Below are 18,111 nucleotides of genomic sequence, written 5' to 3' on the forward strand. Positions count from 1 at the left end.
TGCATCAGCCTCTTCTGTCTCGTTTAGGTTAGTTTCTTGATTCTTCTCTGTCTTTTCGGGACAGACAGTTGCGTAGTGACCAGGCTTGTCACATCTCCAACATATCAACTTTGAACGATTCTTCTTCGAGTTGTTATCTTCGGTGTGTGACGCACGGTTTTGGTTGTGTGACCTACCTCGACCTCTGCCTCTACCGTTCCGTCCTCTTCCTCTACCACGGGAATTCTCATAGCCCCTCTGACTATGCTCTTCATTGTTCGAAAACATTAGCTTCCCTTGGTCTTCTTTCTGAGTTTCTTCTCCTACACGCTCCTCGTACGCCTTAAGCCTTCCAACTATGTCTTCAAACCCCGTCGAGTTGAGATCTAGGACTTGCTCAAGTGATGCTACGATCTGGATATACTTGTGTCTTGGAAGACCCTTCAAGAACTTCTTGACCATCTTGGATTCTTCTATGTTTTCTCCCAACGAGGTTGCTTTGGATGATAGGCCCGATATCTTCCCCGCGAAGTCATCGACCGTATCTGAATCATCCATCTTCAACCTATCAAACTCTGTCATCAACGTCTGAAGTCTCGCCTCCCTTACACGATCAGCTCCTAGGTGTCGCGACTTGATGGCGTTCCAGATCTCTTTTGATGCGGTTTGTTCTCCCACCTGGAGAATCAAAGTCTCTGGAACAGATTGAAACAAAAGAGCTATCGCAACATCGTTCTTCTTTTGATCATCTGAACCGGGTTCGATTGTGTCCCACACTTCATGAACACGTAGTAGAACCTTCATCCTCATCGACCAAACTGTGTAGTTTGTCGATGACAACATCGGACATTGGATGGATGTAGATCCAAAGTCCTTCGTGCGTGGAGCCCTAGTCACGTCAGCCATCTTGCCGTCGCGATCTCTTGTTCACAAGCACCAGGATCTTAAGCTACAACTTAAGCTTAGATCGAGTCTCCAACCTGAGGCTCTGATACCAATTCAGATCTCTTAGAAACACAAAGAGTTATAAGAACAACTTTTCTTATTAGCTTTAGAAACTACTCAAAACTAAAGCTCTCAATATGTTTCACTTAGATCATATGGAACACCTCTCCATTAGACCTATATTTATATGAAAGACAATTCCCTTTAACATGTGGGATATGGAAAACACAAACCTAACCTAAATAGAAACTTCCTTTTCCTATTTCTAGGTTTCCTTATTGTGTTTATCTTAACATATTAAACATCTAATAATATGTTAAGTTTCCACAAGCTTGGAATTATCCAACATCCTCATCATCAAGTACCTCTTGTGATGATGGAACCAACAAGTTGTAACTACTACCAAACGTCACCCTCTTGTAACCTAGAACAAAAGCCACTGATCACTTTCAAGAACATGGTCAAGATTGAAGAAGAACCGGAGAGAACAAACCCTTATAATCCTCAGCATCAAAATTCTATCACAAACCCTTTTGATGTCTCCTTCTCCCAGCTCTTGTTAGATCCTAATTACTACTTAGGATCAGGAGGAGGAGCAGAAGGGGATTTTGCTATCATGAGTAGCAGCACAAATTCTCCATTACCAAACACAAGTGGTGATCAAAATGAACATCAGCAGCAAGAGATTCTTCAATGGTTTGGGAGTAGTAATCTTCAGACAGAAGCAAGCAGTGATATGTTCTTAAACAACATAGGGAATCTTGAGACCAACGAGGACACAAGATTCTACTCATCATTAGCCGGTGTTGGAGCGGCTTTGGCCGGAGGAACGACGAGTACATCGGCAGATCAAAGCACAATAAGTTGGGAGGACATAACATCTCTTGTTAATTCCGAAGATGCAAGTTACTTCAATGGGCCAAATTAATTATGTGTATTTTTTAATAAATATTTAACTTTTATATAAAGAGGTTTCATTTTGTATAAATATGTATCATTAGGGGTCGCCCGATTAATTACATGGACTAAGATTAATGTTCATGCAGAGATTTGTTTATTTTAGTTTCAACTTAGCTTTACTCACGAACATTTTATATTGATATTTGAGTTTTTCTTTATGGTTAATGATCTTATAATTTTGAAAGAGATTCTACCTTTTAGCTTCTTCTTTTCCCCTAATTGTGCTTAGATATTTTATAATCTTTGCAAATAACACTACCTCTGACACATAAAAGAAGGAAACAGCTATGAACCTGAGAGCCTAAAAGAGGACTGTCTTTTAGACGCACCATCATCGATCACCAATTACACATTATAGGACTACATAGTTCTTCAATATCTTAATAAAATTAAAGTTCATATGTACATTTTTTTTTTAATGTACTTTTTAATGTACTTCAGTGCTATTTATATAGTTCTTTTATATACTAAACAGTGTAATGTTAGGTGCCTATGGTGATGGAGAATCCAAGGATGATTTTCTGCCATGTTTTCTATTCAACTCCACAAGAGCCTGTATATATATAACGTATACGTATATGCATAAATTTTAATACATGTCATTTATAACAGTGAATACATTTTGGACAGTCAAATTTTACCAAATAAGGTCATGTATAACCAACCACTTTTTTATTTGTATATAAGTTAAGTCACGAATGACGTTGGATGCTTTCAATAATACTACTAAGATAAATTTAAAATATCGTGAAGGGGCTACGAATCATAAAAATTTACATAAAAGAAATAAAGAAAATCTATATTGTATAACTCATTCCTCAGAAATTCACCACTAGGTGCATGTTTTATCATTTGGCTAATTACAGCTACCTCATGCTATGATCTGGTCAGAAATTAAGTAACCTATGTTATTCAGTTATTTGTGTAACTTTTTGTGGTAGTGCACATATAAATGCGTGCGTATTTATACAAATAGTTGGTAGCGTACCATACATGGTTGAATCTATATGGCTTTGTCTGATCAGAGATACTCCGACAAACACTCGAATACATAAGTGTGTGTATGCACAACTATATGTGTTAGCTGTCATTTATTTAATTATTTTGCTTTCATAGTTAGTATTTTAATTGTCTAATAAATTAATATAAAATATCCTTTCCCCTAGTGTAATGCGACTTGTGCTACTCAGATCTCCCCGTTTTGTAATGTAAAATGTACCTGCAACCATTAATATCTTTGCTTAAAAAAAACGTTAATGTGTTAAACTATAATTAAAAGTACATATGTATGAATTGGTTCTTCTTTTACTTTTATAGACTGTTAATAAATGACTGAATAAATAAATAGATAAATAAACAAATACTTAGCAAAATGAAGAAGAGTTATTTTCGAGCATGATTAATGGGAAGTTTTTAGGGTGAGATTTTTAGCGGAATACAAGAAACCGTCTATTAATTTTTAACTAAAAAAACTAAGAACCGGATCTTAAATATCTTATTTAAGAATTGGTTCATTTTTTTTTGGTTAAAAGTTAAGAGACAATTTCTTATATTCCACTAAAAATTTCACCCTAAGAATTCCCACTCTTACCAATTCAACGAAAGTGTACGCACAGCTTTGAAACCATCTCTAGACAGTTTGGTCTCAAAGATCACAGAATCAAATGATGTCACTCAAAATTACCTCTCTCTGTTTGAGTTTTGCACATATCTTTGCCCATTCAAACCTAAAAAAAAGTCATTTTTTTAGTGAAACTAATGATATGACGACCAGTTAACCTAACAATATCTAACAGGCAGCTACACTTAAAACCTCTAGCTATAGAAAATGACATTTTTATGGTTTATTGCGCCGTGCTTGACTGATAAACTATACGTCAATATTTAATAATTAAGAGAGTGGAATTTTTTGTTGATTTCAGTTTTGTACATACATACACTTAAGGACAACATAAGTATATATGCTCCCAAAGAATAGTTGAAAAACTAGCTAGTCTCTGAAAGACAAGTCATTTGGTATGTTCCAAACATTCTCTACAAACAGAAAAACGACAAATCATATGGAATTATCCGCCTCTAATTAATACATAAATTAATTCCCAAATTATGATACACAACTACGAAAAAGTAATTAAATTAAATAATCGTACCCTAGGCAGGAACTCTAGAGATAGTGATGAAGATTATGTATGTAAGCACTTGCATTAGTGGATGGCGAGACGTGTCATGGCCATGTACCTGTATGCTATACTTTTTTTGGTCTAAATGTATGCTATACTTAGCTTAGCCATATAACATTTTTAGTGTTATTCTCTTTTGATAATATACATTTAACTAAATACTCCAACTATTCTCTTCTTCTTTTTTAAAGAATAACTGAACCGATGGATTTTATTGAAACTATGCATATAAATAAATAATTATATTTGGATATAATCATATAAACATTAATAATATATTTATACACTTCTTGGGTCTAGATAAAGCAATACACGAAAAGAAGGAAAATGGAATAATTATCTTTGAGAATAGTTCAAGGAGCAAAACGTTATAAGAACTAGAGACACTGCTGTTCAAAAAAAAAAGAACTAGAGACACCATAGATGCATGAATATACGGACTCACTTATGATTAATTTAATTAATTGATTAATGGTACATTCTGTCAAACCTCTAGACGATAAGTAAAACAACACCATATGAAACCTTGATTAGCCTTGCGACAATTCGCCCCACGACGACCTGTTGTATATTTTTATAATTTTATTTTCTTTGTTTAGCCACTAAAGTTGGACCATTGTCAAAAAGGAACCAACGTACTTGACAATTTATAAATTTATATAATGCAGCTGATGCTGACACTCACTAATTTTTTTGCCTTTTTATAATAATAATCATCTTTTCAACTTTGTGTTTCTGTTTTCTGTCCATATAAAAGTTAGGAATTTTGTTTTTATTTACATAAAATAGTGTAACGTTTTTTGTGGAAATGGTTATGGCTAATGGGAGTGATGTCGCCTCCTCTGATTGTTTTCTACGTACTTTTAACTTTTAATTAATTAATATATTGTTTCCATCACGCAGACGAGATTTGGCTATTTCTTGTTATCTACTTATGGAGGAAAGGGATACGGGGAAATTTCAGCTACTTTAAATAAACTGATAAAATATTTTCCACTAATTATTTTCATAATATATTTACTATTATTTATTTATATTACTTTCCACTACTTTAAATTTCAGCTACTTTAAGTAAAATCCAGATCAAAACATCCCGCAAATGACCTTCGAATCAAACTCTTTTTTTTTTTCGTTTTAAAACGCTAGTAAAGCCCATGAAAGCCCGTATAAATGAAAAACATAAGGTACATTATTAGATATGATCAATATGTTTCGTTAAGGCTCATAAAAGCCCATTAGTTACTTGACCAGAAGAGCAGAAGTCAAAGCAAATACTCAAGTGGTGGGTTTAAATTTGAGGATTAAGCATCATATGTCACTAAATTACTTAGGTTTGAAGGGAGGAAGAGCCACTAAATTTCTTCTTTGGAGAAAAAATCAACAAAAAAGTCAATTAAACAAAGAGATTAATTTGAGAGTATAAACAATGTTTAAAAAGGTGGGAAGAAGAGGATGAACATTGATAGACTCCATGAGCATTAATCCGACGACTCTATATTATAATTCACGCCGGTGCATCTAAGCCAAAGAAACAAATCTCTGAGTGATTTGATTCTTGTTTTCTAAGTAACAGATGTGCGATGAATCTTCGTAATTGCACACATATTAAGTGGATGTATACACAAAGCACAACATTGATTAAAGTTCTACGGTAATTAAATATAATAAAAAGTGGAAATATGCCCGTCTATAAGAAAAGGTTAAGTGACTTCCCGACTCATAAGCTATGCATCAAGTACGAGAAAAAGCTAACGTGGCCCTCATGCCATATTAGCATTTTGATTCCGGTATTTTATACTAGGCGTCATGTTTGTCCTCTAAAAAACTGTGTACTGATGCACAGGGTGTGTCATGTAAGTAACAAAGCCATGCGTAGATGGCCCCTCATGCATATATGAAGGACATCAAACGGGCCATGCGTTTAGTTTATGTAATTATCCAAGTGATTTGTCCTATTGGTTGGAGTCAGTGATGGAGATAAACCAAATTTCACAATTCATGTTTGTTATGTATATGAATCTGATCATTGTATATGTATATGGAGAAGATGTTATATGTTTATGTCTTATGGCATGTGATATGGCTTACTCGTGAAGCCCACGTGACTCAAAGCTTGGTTCAAACTTGACATGTTATATAGTCTTCTACTTCTTCTTCTTTTTTTTTGTTAATGAGGTTTCAATATAGTTTTATTCTCTTCTACTTTACAGTACATTTTTTAAACATACTTTACAATACGTTGATACATAGAAACTCACTCTGTATAAAAATACATATTGACTATGATTCTTTACTAATTAAATTCCATAATTACTAATTAAGTTACATGACATATGGCTTTTATACGTACTTAGCAATGTAACTTGGAATTCCATTAGGTTTACACTAAGCTTGGAACTGACATTCACACAACTTAAATAAATCACAAAATTTAATATCATAAGGATATATACCATCAAACAAATTCTATATGATTAGTATATAACTAAGTTGACGTACCGAATTTTTTTTCTTATAATATCATAAGTATCATTCCATTTGTCGTTTAATATATTTGGAAGTAATACTAACGACCATGATAAACGACGAAAATTTTCTGGTACAACGACTACACAAATCTCAGTTTGTATAGTTATGGTCGGTCATATGCAATTAAGACTTTCAAGTACAATACTCAATCACGGATTATCAAATCCAACCAAATTCTCAATCTCTTATTTCTCAAAATACATACATATCTTTAAATTAGTACAATTTTTAATCGAATTATTAATTATTTCAGACAGGTCTTTGGGGACTCAACCACCAGATTAATGCTCATCACATGTAAGGATCATTTGCCGTTATGGCCTGTGTGGCCGCATATTATGCTCAAGTTAAATAAGTTTCGGTTAGCAAAGTTGTATTTTATATAGTTCCTAGTGTTCGTAGTACCAACAAGGCTCATGGCATTTTCAAAAAAAAAGAAAAAATTAGTTGTTTGATATGTATATATTCTATTTCTATCTATAATAGGCTTTTAGCATCATATAACCTTTGACCGGTATCTTATATAATGATTAGGCTATTATGTGACACTTTATCCTACTTTATCCCTCCGAAATAATTTACAGAAAATAAATAAAATGGTTATAATGCTTTTTCTCTTAAATGATTGGAGCCTTTTTTTAGTTTGCGAAATTATTGATTTCAGTAGCTATGATTGGAACTGTGTTGTAATGTTCAAATCTCTAATCATTGTAAATTTGTAATCACTGGACCATGGTATTTGTTAGCATCGCTTTAGTAAGAGTCGTCATTTTATACAGTTGTAAAACGATCCAAATATATGTTTTAAATGCAGTAAAAATCGATTGTTCATCTATCTTTTTGATATATAGCTATATCATTGAAGATTTATTTGTCAATTTGTTTAATTCATTTATCAATTTGGCTTCATGGAACATTTTGAACAAAGAGATCATGCTCTCTTCCTCGATTCACATAAAAGACGTCTCCTTTGACTTTCCTAATTTGCTTCCTCAGTTTACCAATTCCCTCCATTGCAATATTAAGCTGTATTAATCAGTTAACTAACGTTGTAAATTATATGCCTCCTTGATATATGTCTACTAACGTCCTTAACTAACGTTAACGATTATCATAAGACTTATAGCCAAAGGTGATTGCATGTCAACCGATTCAGAAATTAACCCAAATTAAGGAAACACATTTTTCTCTTCACGATGGAGAAACACATATTTACAAATTCAAATATAATATCTATTAAGTAGAGTGAATTACACAATACACGCAAACATTTTATTAAAATTACAACGGGAAATAATAAATATATAGCCACTGCAAGTCCACATTCGGACTGAGTGCATTTTAGACACGTATAACAACACTTATAGTAAAGTTTCAAAAAAAAAAAAACAACACTTAGAGCAACAAGGTTACACCCGAAAAAATGCATTAAAACTCACCCAGACATTTATGAATATTACACATATATAATGATATTATAGATACCTTGGAAATAAAAATACTTCCAAAATATTAAAAAAAAATGAAGGAAATAAAGAAGAAGAAAAAACCTTGAAGTTATTTTCGTTTAATTTGTAGTCTCATACTCAGGGAGATGAATAGTTTCATCGCTCATCAGGTACACGGTCTGACCATGAAACCCGGAAAACCCAGTTAGAGACTGTCTTCTTCCTCAAGCTCTTGAGCCTCTCATGGCTTTTTCTTGATATCATCCGTCCACAGTCTGTAGACTCCACGAACGTTTTGAGCCTCTTCAAGGCCAAATCGAGTGTCTCCTCGCTCATATTAGCGAAACAAACCCTAAACCAACCCGGTTCAGTGCAGTGGCAAGACGAACCGGGAGAGATGTTTAGTTTCACGTTGTAAACAATCTTTTTCCATAGGTCGAGCTCTGCTTCGAACGTGTTCGTGTCCAAGAGGTGTCTCATGTCGACCCAACAGAACAAACCCGCGTTGCTTCTCAGGGAAGTAATCCCCGAGGACTCAAGACCAGACACTAGGCGTTTCTGTCTGGACCTGAGCCGTTTCTGGTTCTCCTCGAGGTATTGGCTTGTGAACTTCTTGTCCGAGAGCAATGCAGAGAGAAGGTACTGAGTCTGAGAAGAGACAAGACCGAAACTCGACATTTTTGTCGCTGCGGAGACGATCATCTCGTCGTTGGAGTAGATCGCTCCCACGCGGAAGCCAGGAAGCCCTAGATCTTTGGAAAGGCTATAGACGATGTGGACTCTTTTAGAAACCTCGGTGTTTTCGAGTTTCTTGTCTTGCAAGACATCCATTACGCTTATGAACTGTTCAAACCCGAACATAGTGCCTGAGTAGATCTCGTCGCTGATGAGATGAATGTTCTTGGAAGTGATGAAGTCAACGAGAAGATTAAGTTCACGTCTGGTCAACGCAGTGCCAAGTGGGTTAGATGGGTTTGTGACAAGAACTCCTTTGACTTTGAGATCAAGTTTAAGGGCTTGTTGGTAAGCTTGTTGTAGAGCTGATTCAGTGATCTGAAAGCCATTGGAGCTTGAGCAGTGGATTGGTACAATCTCAGCTCCGGTTCTCCATTTAAGATCTCTATCAAATCTATCATATTTATTAAAAAGCCAAAACGTAAGCAGAGAGTTTTAAATGAGTATGCTTGGAATCCAAGTAAAGTGAGATTAGGGTTATAACTGTAACTTACCCAGGATAGTAAGGAGTAGGCAAAAGGAAAGCATCACCAGGCTCAGCGAGACAGAACATGAGAGTCTCGTTCGCAGAGGTCGAACCAGCGGCTAACACAATCTTTTTCGGATCGAAAGTGACTCTGTTTCCTCTTATCTCTTCCATGAACTCAGCCATGGCCTATAAAAACGAATATGTTCATGAGAACTGAGAAAATGATTCGTTACTTGTGGTACAAGTATTAGGTTAATAATTTTATGCTTACTTTTTTGAATTCAGGCATGCCGTAATAGTCTTGAAAGAGAGCAAGCTCTCTGAAAATGGACTGACCGTTCCTCTTGAGACTAGCTGCGTCCTGGTTCTTAGCTAGCCATGACTCGATGAGATCAAAACATAGCTGGTTTTCAGCAAGACCCATCTGGATCATCCCATTAGGGTTCTTCATCTCATCGTAAGGATTCTTCTCGTACTCTTCCCATCCCAAGAAGTAGGATGAGTCTTGTCCATGACCATTGCTTGTAACTTTTGTCGAAAGCTGTTTCATTTTTCTGATTTTAGGTCACAAGATTTTGGTCGAAGAGAGAAATAATGTCAGAAGAGAGTGTAGAGAGAAAAAAGAAGAGATTTCGAACTTAGGGTTTAAGATGGTTAAGAGTGAGATATGTTTTGAGAAGCAATGGGTATGTTAAGAGATATATATAGATGACAACAGAATCAGAAACTGTGAGACTTTTTACGTAGTTTTAGTAAATGTTCGTTAAGACATGTGAAGCAACTTTTTTTAATTGTATTTTAATACGTCTCTAATAATCAGTCAGCTATTATTTGATGAGAATAATTATTGAATACATTGCAAATAGCGCTTTATACTATGTGTTGTGTTATCCATCATTGAACTTCCATTTATTATTGCATTCACACATACATCAATAAATCTTAGTATTTTTTTTTGAAAGAAAAAGTTTAATCTAGTATTGTATGCTTTCAAAAGCTTCCAATTCTGTATACATACAAATTGACCAAATTTTGAGCTTATTTGTTCGTTTCCTAGGATTTGAGTATATTAAATAACAATTTTATAAATTAATCGGGATAAGAAAGGAAAAATATCGTTGTGGACTTACTCATTAAATAATGGTATTTTAGTGTCGTTAAATGATTAGCCTTTACGCGTTTCCGTCACCGCCGGACCGTCCCTTGTTATGACCATATCCCCTTTAGAGACTAAACATGGCAATTAGAAATCATTATTTATACGAAAGCTGTGACATTATACAAAATTATCTTATCAGAACCTGTAACTTTGACTTATATAATATTTAATAAAATAAGATTAGAATGGTAAACGTAAAACTGGAAAACAAGCAAAATGAAATTCAAGAACAAAAAAAAACGAAGAGAGACAAGTGGGGATCCAATGTAATGTCATACCGACATCAAATCACTTAAGAAATTGTATTGGCTCACTAAATTGATCTTGTATACGTATGTATACATTTATACTTTTATTTATACGAAAGGTGGTATATGCTCCCTAAACTCTAGTAGTCCCATGTGTTGGTCCGCCATTAAGTTTTTTTTCGTCTCTTTCTCCACTCATTTACGACAACATATTCATTCAATGGGAACATTTTCATGCAAATTTAAGTTTTTACTTACCATGTGGTTTCAGTTTTGTAATATCGGCAAGAGACTAACAATAATCGATATATGTAATAAATTATAATGTACATCGATCTCAATTTCAATAGAGGTACAGAATAAATCATGACGTTTTATGTTGTCAAAAAAAAATGATGACGTTTTATCATAAATATGATTCCCAGTTGGAGTAAAATCCTGGAGCTTTATGTACATGTTGAGCCAGTTATATTCTCATACTTTGATAATCAATGAATTTGATGATTCCAGATGATAATCATGGAAAATAAGACGAGTAGACGACTAGTACAGAATAAAAGTTCTACTAACTTGAATGATGAATATATCTGCATATAGATGTATATAATATTTATTATGTAAAAAAAAATATTTATTATGTGGATTTTTTGAAACTATTTTCATTCTGAATATATAGAATTTAAAATATGAAGAACAAAAATAGATGGAAACTTTTTTTATCATATATTTTGAATGATTTCTTTTAAACATGGGATAATAAAAGAGTTATCTATTTATCCGGACATAGATTAATGATTAATATACTTACTTAATATTTAATCAATCCAGTTGAGTTATATTAATCAGCAAAATCAAGTGGACAAAATCAAAGCCAGTAGTGGTAGCCGTTGGTTTATAAGTTGTTGCTTATGCCCCCAGATTTTTAGGCGACGTTTTCCGATTTAAGTTTGACCTCCAACTACCAACCAACTTAACTGGAATATTATTTGGCAGGTAATAATAGTCTAGTAGTATAACTTTTTCTCCAAAATAACAAAAGTTGACGTCAGAAAAATGATATTATTTAACACCCCAATTTTTTTAACGCTGGATAATTATAATATTACAACTATGCGAAATATTACAGATGATTCTACAGCCGACAGTTCTACCTGTCGTATGAGAATTCACGTCTGATTGTATCATTTGAATCGCCCTATGGAACTAATGTTTGGCGGTACTCCTTGTATTTTATCTTTTAATTTGCATAATTCTGTTTTCTCCAGAAATTGAAACTCAGACCTCTTGGTATAAAAGTATAGAAGCATTAATTGAAACTCAGACTTCTTAAGGACCCCATTTTGATTTTAAAAATAATTAATTAGACGTTGTGATTTTCTCAGATTATTTTTCAAGATTTTATAAAGCTCAAATTGATTTAATTGGTGCGACCAAAATGGGTCCTCAAATAACAGCCCTTAATAATGATAAAATGCAAAACGACTCATTGAAAATACTCAATAGCATGTGAAATCATCATACTGATGATGATGAAGCCATATATTTCGGCATTCATCATCTTGATTGCCTTTTCTGAAACAACCAAAAGATATCATATCAATTCATAAATGCAATCACATAATTAATACCACAGAACAATTTTAGATTCTGTATTTTGAAGGATCAAGATAGAACACCACATTTGTATTTTTTTTCTATCATAAAAAGTAGAGTTGTTATATCCCCTATCTTATGAGTTATTCGAAGGAAGGAAATAGATAAATATAAAAAGGATCCAAATAGCAACTGTAGTTTGGTACCATTACTTTATACCAAGATAGCATATTCTCAAGAATTGCTTTCAATGAAACTCATATTTTAATCAAAACAAGTACAATAAATTATTGTTGAACAAATCCTACTATGCTATTTTAATAAATACAAACGATACTATTTCTAAAAAAAATTGGATATGTCTGAGCCGTAAGTATATGGAAATATTTTAAAATTTGGTCATATATAGCTAAAGATATTAGAAAACAAATGATGTATACATTTTTATTGTTACTAAATGTTTTTATAAAATCATAGAAGAGGGGGTAGAGACGTGAGGGGAAGCACATGGAGATGCAGTAGAAATAGGGTTTAAGAATGCATGTGAAAAGTGTAGGTTATAAGACCCTACCCACCCCAAATCCTTTAATCAAACGAAAACATTTTGTGACAACCATCGTGATCTTTGTTTTTTCCATTTTTGTTTTTCTTAAAAACCACTATTCATGTTCCAAAATTTGTAAAAGTGGGTCCCATTAAACACTCTTCAGAACCTGATGTGTATTATGCATTTTTTCATTCCTATTTTGTATTTCCTGGAATGATTTAGTATCTTTGTTTGGTGATCGAGTCTACATTCCAGCTGATCTCTCTCGTCTATTGAGGTTGTATCTTTTGAATGTATGTGTAGCCAATGATATATACGGGAGGAATATAAAATGTGGTTCACTAAAAGCAAGGGTGTAAGAGTTATAACAAAATTTCTGGAACATGAATAGTGGTTGCTTTTTACATGTTTTATAAAAGTTTTGTCTATAGTCTATACAAATGTGATATATATATATATATATATATGATCATATCAAAGCCAATAATAATTCAGATAAAAACTTTGATAAAATACAACTCCCACCTGCATTGGATACCAAGTTAACAAACAGTAAGGTCAACTTATGTTTATGTCTTTCTACCAGTCTGTGTTTGTCCCTCCCCTCTCGTTTTCCATGTTTTTATCCCATGCTGTATTTTTGTTCATTATTATATTTTTGGACAGATAGTTCAACTTTTGTAGCCTAATAAAGATTGAATACAAATGGAATATGTATCATAAGGTTAGCATGTGTAGTTCAGACCGGCCCTGAAATGTCCAGGCTGTGTTTCGGCTCAAGTCAGCAGACAAACCCCAACCTGATGTGTATCGTTCGTATGAGAATGCCTAATAAAACGTGGGTCATTCTTACACTGTTCATACGTCATACATATAAAATAATCTTGTAACTTATGGATTCTAATATTGGGCCTGGTTTAGTCAAATCAAATAGAGAGGGGAAACCAGGCAGGCATCTTCTTGATTCGTAGTGCTGCATCTAGCCTCTAATCTTAGCACCAGTGAGTTACACATCCCCTACATATTTGAGTGTATCAAATACTGATATATATAATGATCTCAACATAATAATATTCTTTTTTTGTCAAAAAACAAAATAATATTCATAATTGATTTTTCTGATAATGTCATAGCTTAAATGAAACAAATGCAGGCTAATTTATTAAATTGTTGAGACTGTTACAACTCTGTGGAACTTTGTGTTTCTTTCTATAGAGGGAATAAGGCATATAACATAGAGGAGACATATCTGGTCTGATGCTTTTCCAAGACCAGTAATAACAATAATGTTCTAATGTAATGGTTTGAGGTGGAAGACTTGACAAGCTGGTGTGTATGAAATCTTGGAAGCTGCTTTTTCGAACTTCTTGCTCGCTGCTTCGTTTTCCTCTAGATTCGTCTGTGAGAAGAAACGGTTCCACCACGACGAGCTACGCATTTTAGCCTGCAAAAACCGCCAAATTGCATCAAGTTCACCCAAACTACATATGTGTGGTTTCATTCATGAGAAGAACATGGAACTTACTGGTCGTCCAAACTTCGACAACTCTGCAACTTTAGCCTTTTGCTTACCAGGATTACCTATAATTGATGAAAGTTAGAATGGTTACACATCTCTTTAGATACTTTCTGAAAGCCTGTGTTTTTAGTTACCTGCAAAGAGAAGGAGACCATCTGAAGCAACACGTGCAAGTTCAGGAACGGTCTTGTTCAAATACTTGGGTGACAGATAATCCAGAGCATCCGAGACGATGACAAGAGAAAAAGACTTTGACCGGTAAGGCAGAGGGAACTTGATGTCAGCAACGCGCACAAGGCCTTTATGCAAAAGACTTTTGCAGTGAGAGTCAGCATCCTCTACATCGTACGGCTCAACACCCCATGCTTCAGTCTCTTCCTCCTTCAACAGAGTGGAAACCACAGAGCATGTCTCAGGACCCACGTGCAAGACTTTCCGCATGCTATCTCCGTACGCATTCTTGAGAAGAGGAATGGCTCTCTGAACTTCCGATGTGCATGAATAGTCACCTGTAGAAAAAAAAAAGTTGTTAGACAACAAATCCATTCGACAGTTAATGTATTGTCAAATGAGAGACAACAAGTACCTGTGACCTTGCTGACTTCTCTGATACTTTTAAACATACCTGTTAATAGATATGATTCTGCAATTAGAGGCTTTTCAAGTGGTAAGTAATCACAAGCAAACTTTGAAGAGAAACAAAACCTGGACCACTGAAAGCATAACCAATGAGAAGGCAAGCTCCCTGTTTTATAAAATAGAAAGGATTATACTTTTGTATCATATGAAACAAGAATCACTTACTTACAAGGAAGCAGGGGATGAGGATTCATACCACGAGAACAAGGCAAATAGATAAGAGAGGAGATGAGCGTGACTTTGAATGCAAAGCTCCTACAAAAGGGAAGCTTCCACTATCTCCTACACGCCTCGTCGAACCTACTTGCCTTCTTGACATGACTCAAAGCTTCTATACAATAATCAATATTTAAAAATACAGATCCATGACAAAAAATTATAATCCCCATTTCAACAATAATAATAATAGCAATTAATCAACTATGTTACATGAATAATCTATTAGAGACGCCCAAACTAACTAACATCCACAGAAACGAATCAATAACCATCGAGATAGATCCACGGAACAAGGGAGCTCACGTTACGAAGAAACAATCGAATTTAAAACCAATCAATGAAGGAAATGTATACCTTGAATCAGATCCGAGAATGTTCGTTCGTTCGTTCGTTCGTGTGTGTGAAAGCCTTTTAGCTAGAAAGATAATTTTACTAGCGGAGAGCTTCCTATATCACACAGTGTTATTATTGTCAAGCATCACCTCATAAAAGAGAAAAAAAGGAAGAGAGAGTGCTAACTCTTAATACGCCGTCGTTTTAGTTCTGCGGATTTAACTAACAATTATAGACTTCTTGCCGTTTCTGCCGACACTTGCAACTTTGTTGGGCCTTTGCCAAATACTATATGGGCTTTTTATCTGTGCTACTACATGCATACGATTTTTTTGATAATGGTTTTCCGAAAGGTTTCGTTTTTACTAAGAGCAGAGCAGGCCCAGGCCCAGGCCCGTCAACTTATAAGGCCGGCCCCAAGCTGGGCCCACTTATATTCTTTTGCAACGTTCCAGATAGAATTCTATTTTTGCCTTTTGATGATCACTGATGATGACGTATTGATGTCGGGCGGTTCTTTGACTGGACTATCTCCACCACCAACATACATCCAACAAAGCAGTACATGTCAAGTGTCCTGTAATGGTCCCGATCTTGCCTTTTTTTTTTGTTAATTACAAATCACATTTCTTTTAAGATAAGTTAACTAATACAAGCAGTAATTCCAAAAGATGAACAAGATTAGAGCATTAAATTCGCATTATAAATTCCCTATTTTGTAGTATCTTTCGTTTTGTTTGTTAATTAAAAGATTAAAAAAAAAAACTAAATAAAAGGAAATTAAACCACAATTAATAATAACATGATTATTAGTAATCAGGCATGGAGTGACTAATCTTCCCTTCTTCTTCCTCCATCTTCTTCTCCGTGACCTTCAACCATATACACACCCCCGTGAAGCTAACCACCAAGCTCGCGACTCCACTCCCAAGCCCAATCCCAACGATCGCCATCACCGACAGCCCCTTGCTCTTCATCTCCCCCAACGGATACCCATACAGCTTCCCGTTCCCGGCGAACGAGCTCGAATTGAACCTCGGCGAGTTTCCGTTACGCGTCCCCAGGTTCGCCGGAATCTGACCTGACAACTTATTATTCGACACGTCGAACGCCGACAGCCTCGCGAGCGTTCCGAGCTGCTGCGGGATCACGCCGGAGAGTCCGTTCCCGTGGAGATCGATGACGTTGAGGAACGAGCACCGGGCGAGCTGCGGCGAGATTTCGCCGGAGAGGCGGTTGGAGGAGAGGTTGAGGACCGCGAGGTTGGATAAGGACTGGATCGCCGGCGGGATCTCGCCGGAGATCTGGTTGGAGGAGAGATCGAGGGACTGGAGGTTGGTGCAGTTGGAGAGGAACGGGGAGATGGAGCCGCGGAGGGAGAGGTTGGTTAGGGAGAGTTTGTAGACTCTGCCGTTGTTGCAGGTGACGCCGTGGAGGTAGGAGTCGAAGCCGGGGCAGGGGTTGGAGAAGAAGGGTTTTGTCCAGTTGTGGAGATTGTTCGCCGGATCTTCTAAGCTTTGATGGAGATTCGCGAGGCACGCCTCGTCGTTTGGGTCTCCGGAAGCTGAACGCCGCGCTGTTTCGAAAGTTAGGAGGAAGAGTAAGATCAAACGGTGGTGATTCGCCGGCATTGGATTTTTTTTTTTCAAATAGGTTTGAAAAAGATGAAACGTTTAGTGTTTAATCAGAAATGAATTAAAGAAAAACGAATAAAAGTAAAGCAGAGAGGAGACTGAAAACGTATCGCTGGGAAAATATTTTTTGCTTGTGAGAGTGGTGATCGTCTTTCGGCCGGGTATTAATGCGTACGTTAGAAGAGCTTCGGGCCGTGCGCACCATAGAGATTATATATGTGCGTATTCTCCATTTGTTAGGAATAAATTAAGGAAAATGTAGTAAACAATACATGAATAACTTACTAATAAAACCCAAAAAAATGTATTTAACTCTTTTGCTTGCATCCAAAATGAATAAAACTCCAATTTTTTAGAACAAAAAAACTCCAACTAATTTAGCTATGTGTTTAGTCAACTTTAAAATTGTTATTAACATACGTTTGATTAACAATTTTTTTATATACCTTGATGACAAAAAACAAATATATATATATATATATATATATATATGTTTGTGTTTACATAAAAGTATGAGATTTAAATGGTTTGTTTGTAAACTAGTGTGTTTGATATATATTTGTAAGTAAAGGTTCTATTTGTTGATTTTCTCAATTTACTTAAGAACGATTATTATTTCATACACGTTAGTCACTTTCAAAAATGTGTGTTTTCATCGTTTTAAGCATTTAAAAACGTTATAGGATATAGACCAAGGTTTCATGCTTGGTCATGTCACACCGCATTTCGCAATTTAATTGTATTTGTTTGACTGTATTATGAGACGTAGGGTATTAACTACGGTATTATTTTAATCGGAAGCGTCAAAAAGTATAATTCGACAAGCCTCTCTGTCTTTTCCTATATGAATAATTAAAATATGAGATTTTTTAGTGAAGTATATTTATATCATGTGGGGTTCTTATTAGAACGAAGATTGATATCTCTATACCAATCATCAAAATAATGTAGATAAGCTGAAGTATATGTTTTATT

At 35.1% G+C, this 18,111-nt stretch overlaps 4 protein-coding genes across 5 annotated transcripts; 1 reads left to right on the plus strand and 3 right to left on the minus strand.

Moving 5' to 3' along the window:
- Positions 1–1,381: 1,381 nt before the first annotated feature.
- LOC117128408 (transcription factor RAX3-like) lies at positions 1,382–1,852 on the plus strand. The gene has a single exon (XM_033280684.1). It carries the CDS (start codon positions 1,382–1,384, stop codon positions 1,850–1,852), a length of 471 nt encoding a protein of 156 aa, XP_033136575.1.
- An 875-nt stretch (positions 1,853–2,727) lies between these two features.
- Positions 2,728–13,640, minus strand: LOC103837595 (1-aminocyclopropane-1-carboxylate synthase 5). The gene is made up of 3 exons (XM_009113952.3): positions 9,517–13,640; positions 9,271–9,431; positions 2,728–9,170 (listed from the first exon to the last, which is right to left on the minus strand). Exons 1-3 carry the CDS (start codon positions 9,793–9,795, stop codon positions 8,198–8,200), a joined length of 1,413 nt encoding a protein of 470 aa, XP_009112200.2. The 5' UTR covers positions 9,796–13,640; the 3' UTR covers positions 2,728–8,197.
- A 249-nt stretch (positions 13,641–13,889) lies between these two features.
- On the minus strand, positions 13,890–15,728 carry LOC103837596 (probable pectin methylesterase CGR3). Of its 2 annotated transcripts, none has more exons than XM_009113953.3 (7): positions 15,524–15,728; positions 15,147–15,281; positions 15,017–15,056; positions 14,898–14,936; positions 14,446–14,820; positions 14,318–14,373; positions 13,890–14,236 (listed from the first exon to the last, which is right to left on the minus strand). In XM_009113953.3, exons 2-7 carry the CDS (start codon positions 15,267–15,269, stop codon positions 14,084–14,086), a joined length of 786 nt encoding a protein of 261 aa, XP_009112201.1. In that variant the 5' UTR covers positions 15,270–15,281; positions 15,524–15,728; the 3' UTR covers positions 13,890–14,083. The 2 variants fall into 2 exon arrangements, with proteins under 2 accessions (XP_009112201.1, XP_009112202.1); XM_009113954.3 differs by having other exon boundaries at positions 15,147–15,278; positions 15,524–15,703.
- A 372-nt stretch (positions 15,729–16,100) lies between these two features.
- LOC103837599 (receptor-like protein 57) lies at positions 16,101–17,969 on the minus strand. Its single transcript, XM_009113956.3, has one exon. It carries the CDS (start codon positions 17,131–17,133, stop codon positions 16,312–16,314), a length of 822 nt encoding a protein of 273 aa, XP_009112204.1. The 5' UTR covers positions 17,134–17,969; the 3' UTR covers positions 16,101–16,311.
- Between the last annotated feature and the right edge of the window lie 142 nt (positions 17,970–18,111).

The sequence above is a fragment of the Brassica rapa genome, chromosome A09, assembly GCF_000309985.2.
Source record: "Brassica rapa cultivar Chiifu-401-42 chromosome A09, CAAS_Brap_v3.01, whole genome shotgun sequence".
In the NCBI taxonomy this organism is placed as follows: Eukaryota; Viridiplantae; Streptophyta; class Magnoliopsida; order Brassicales; family Brassicaceae; genus Brassica; species Brassica rapa.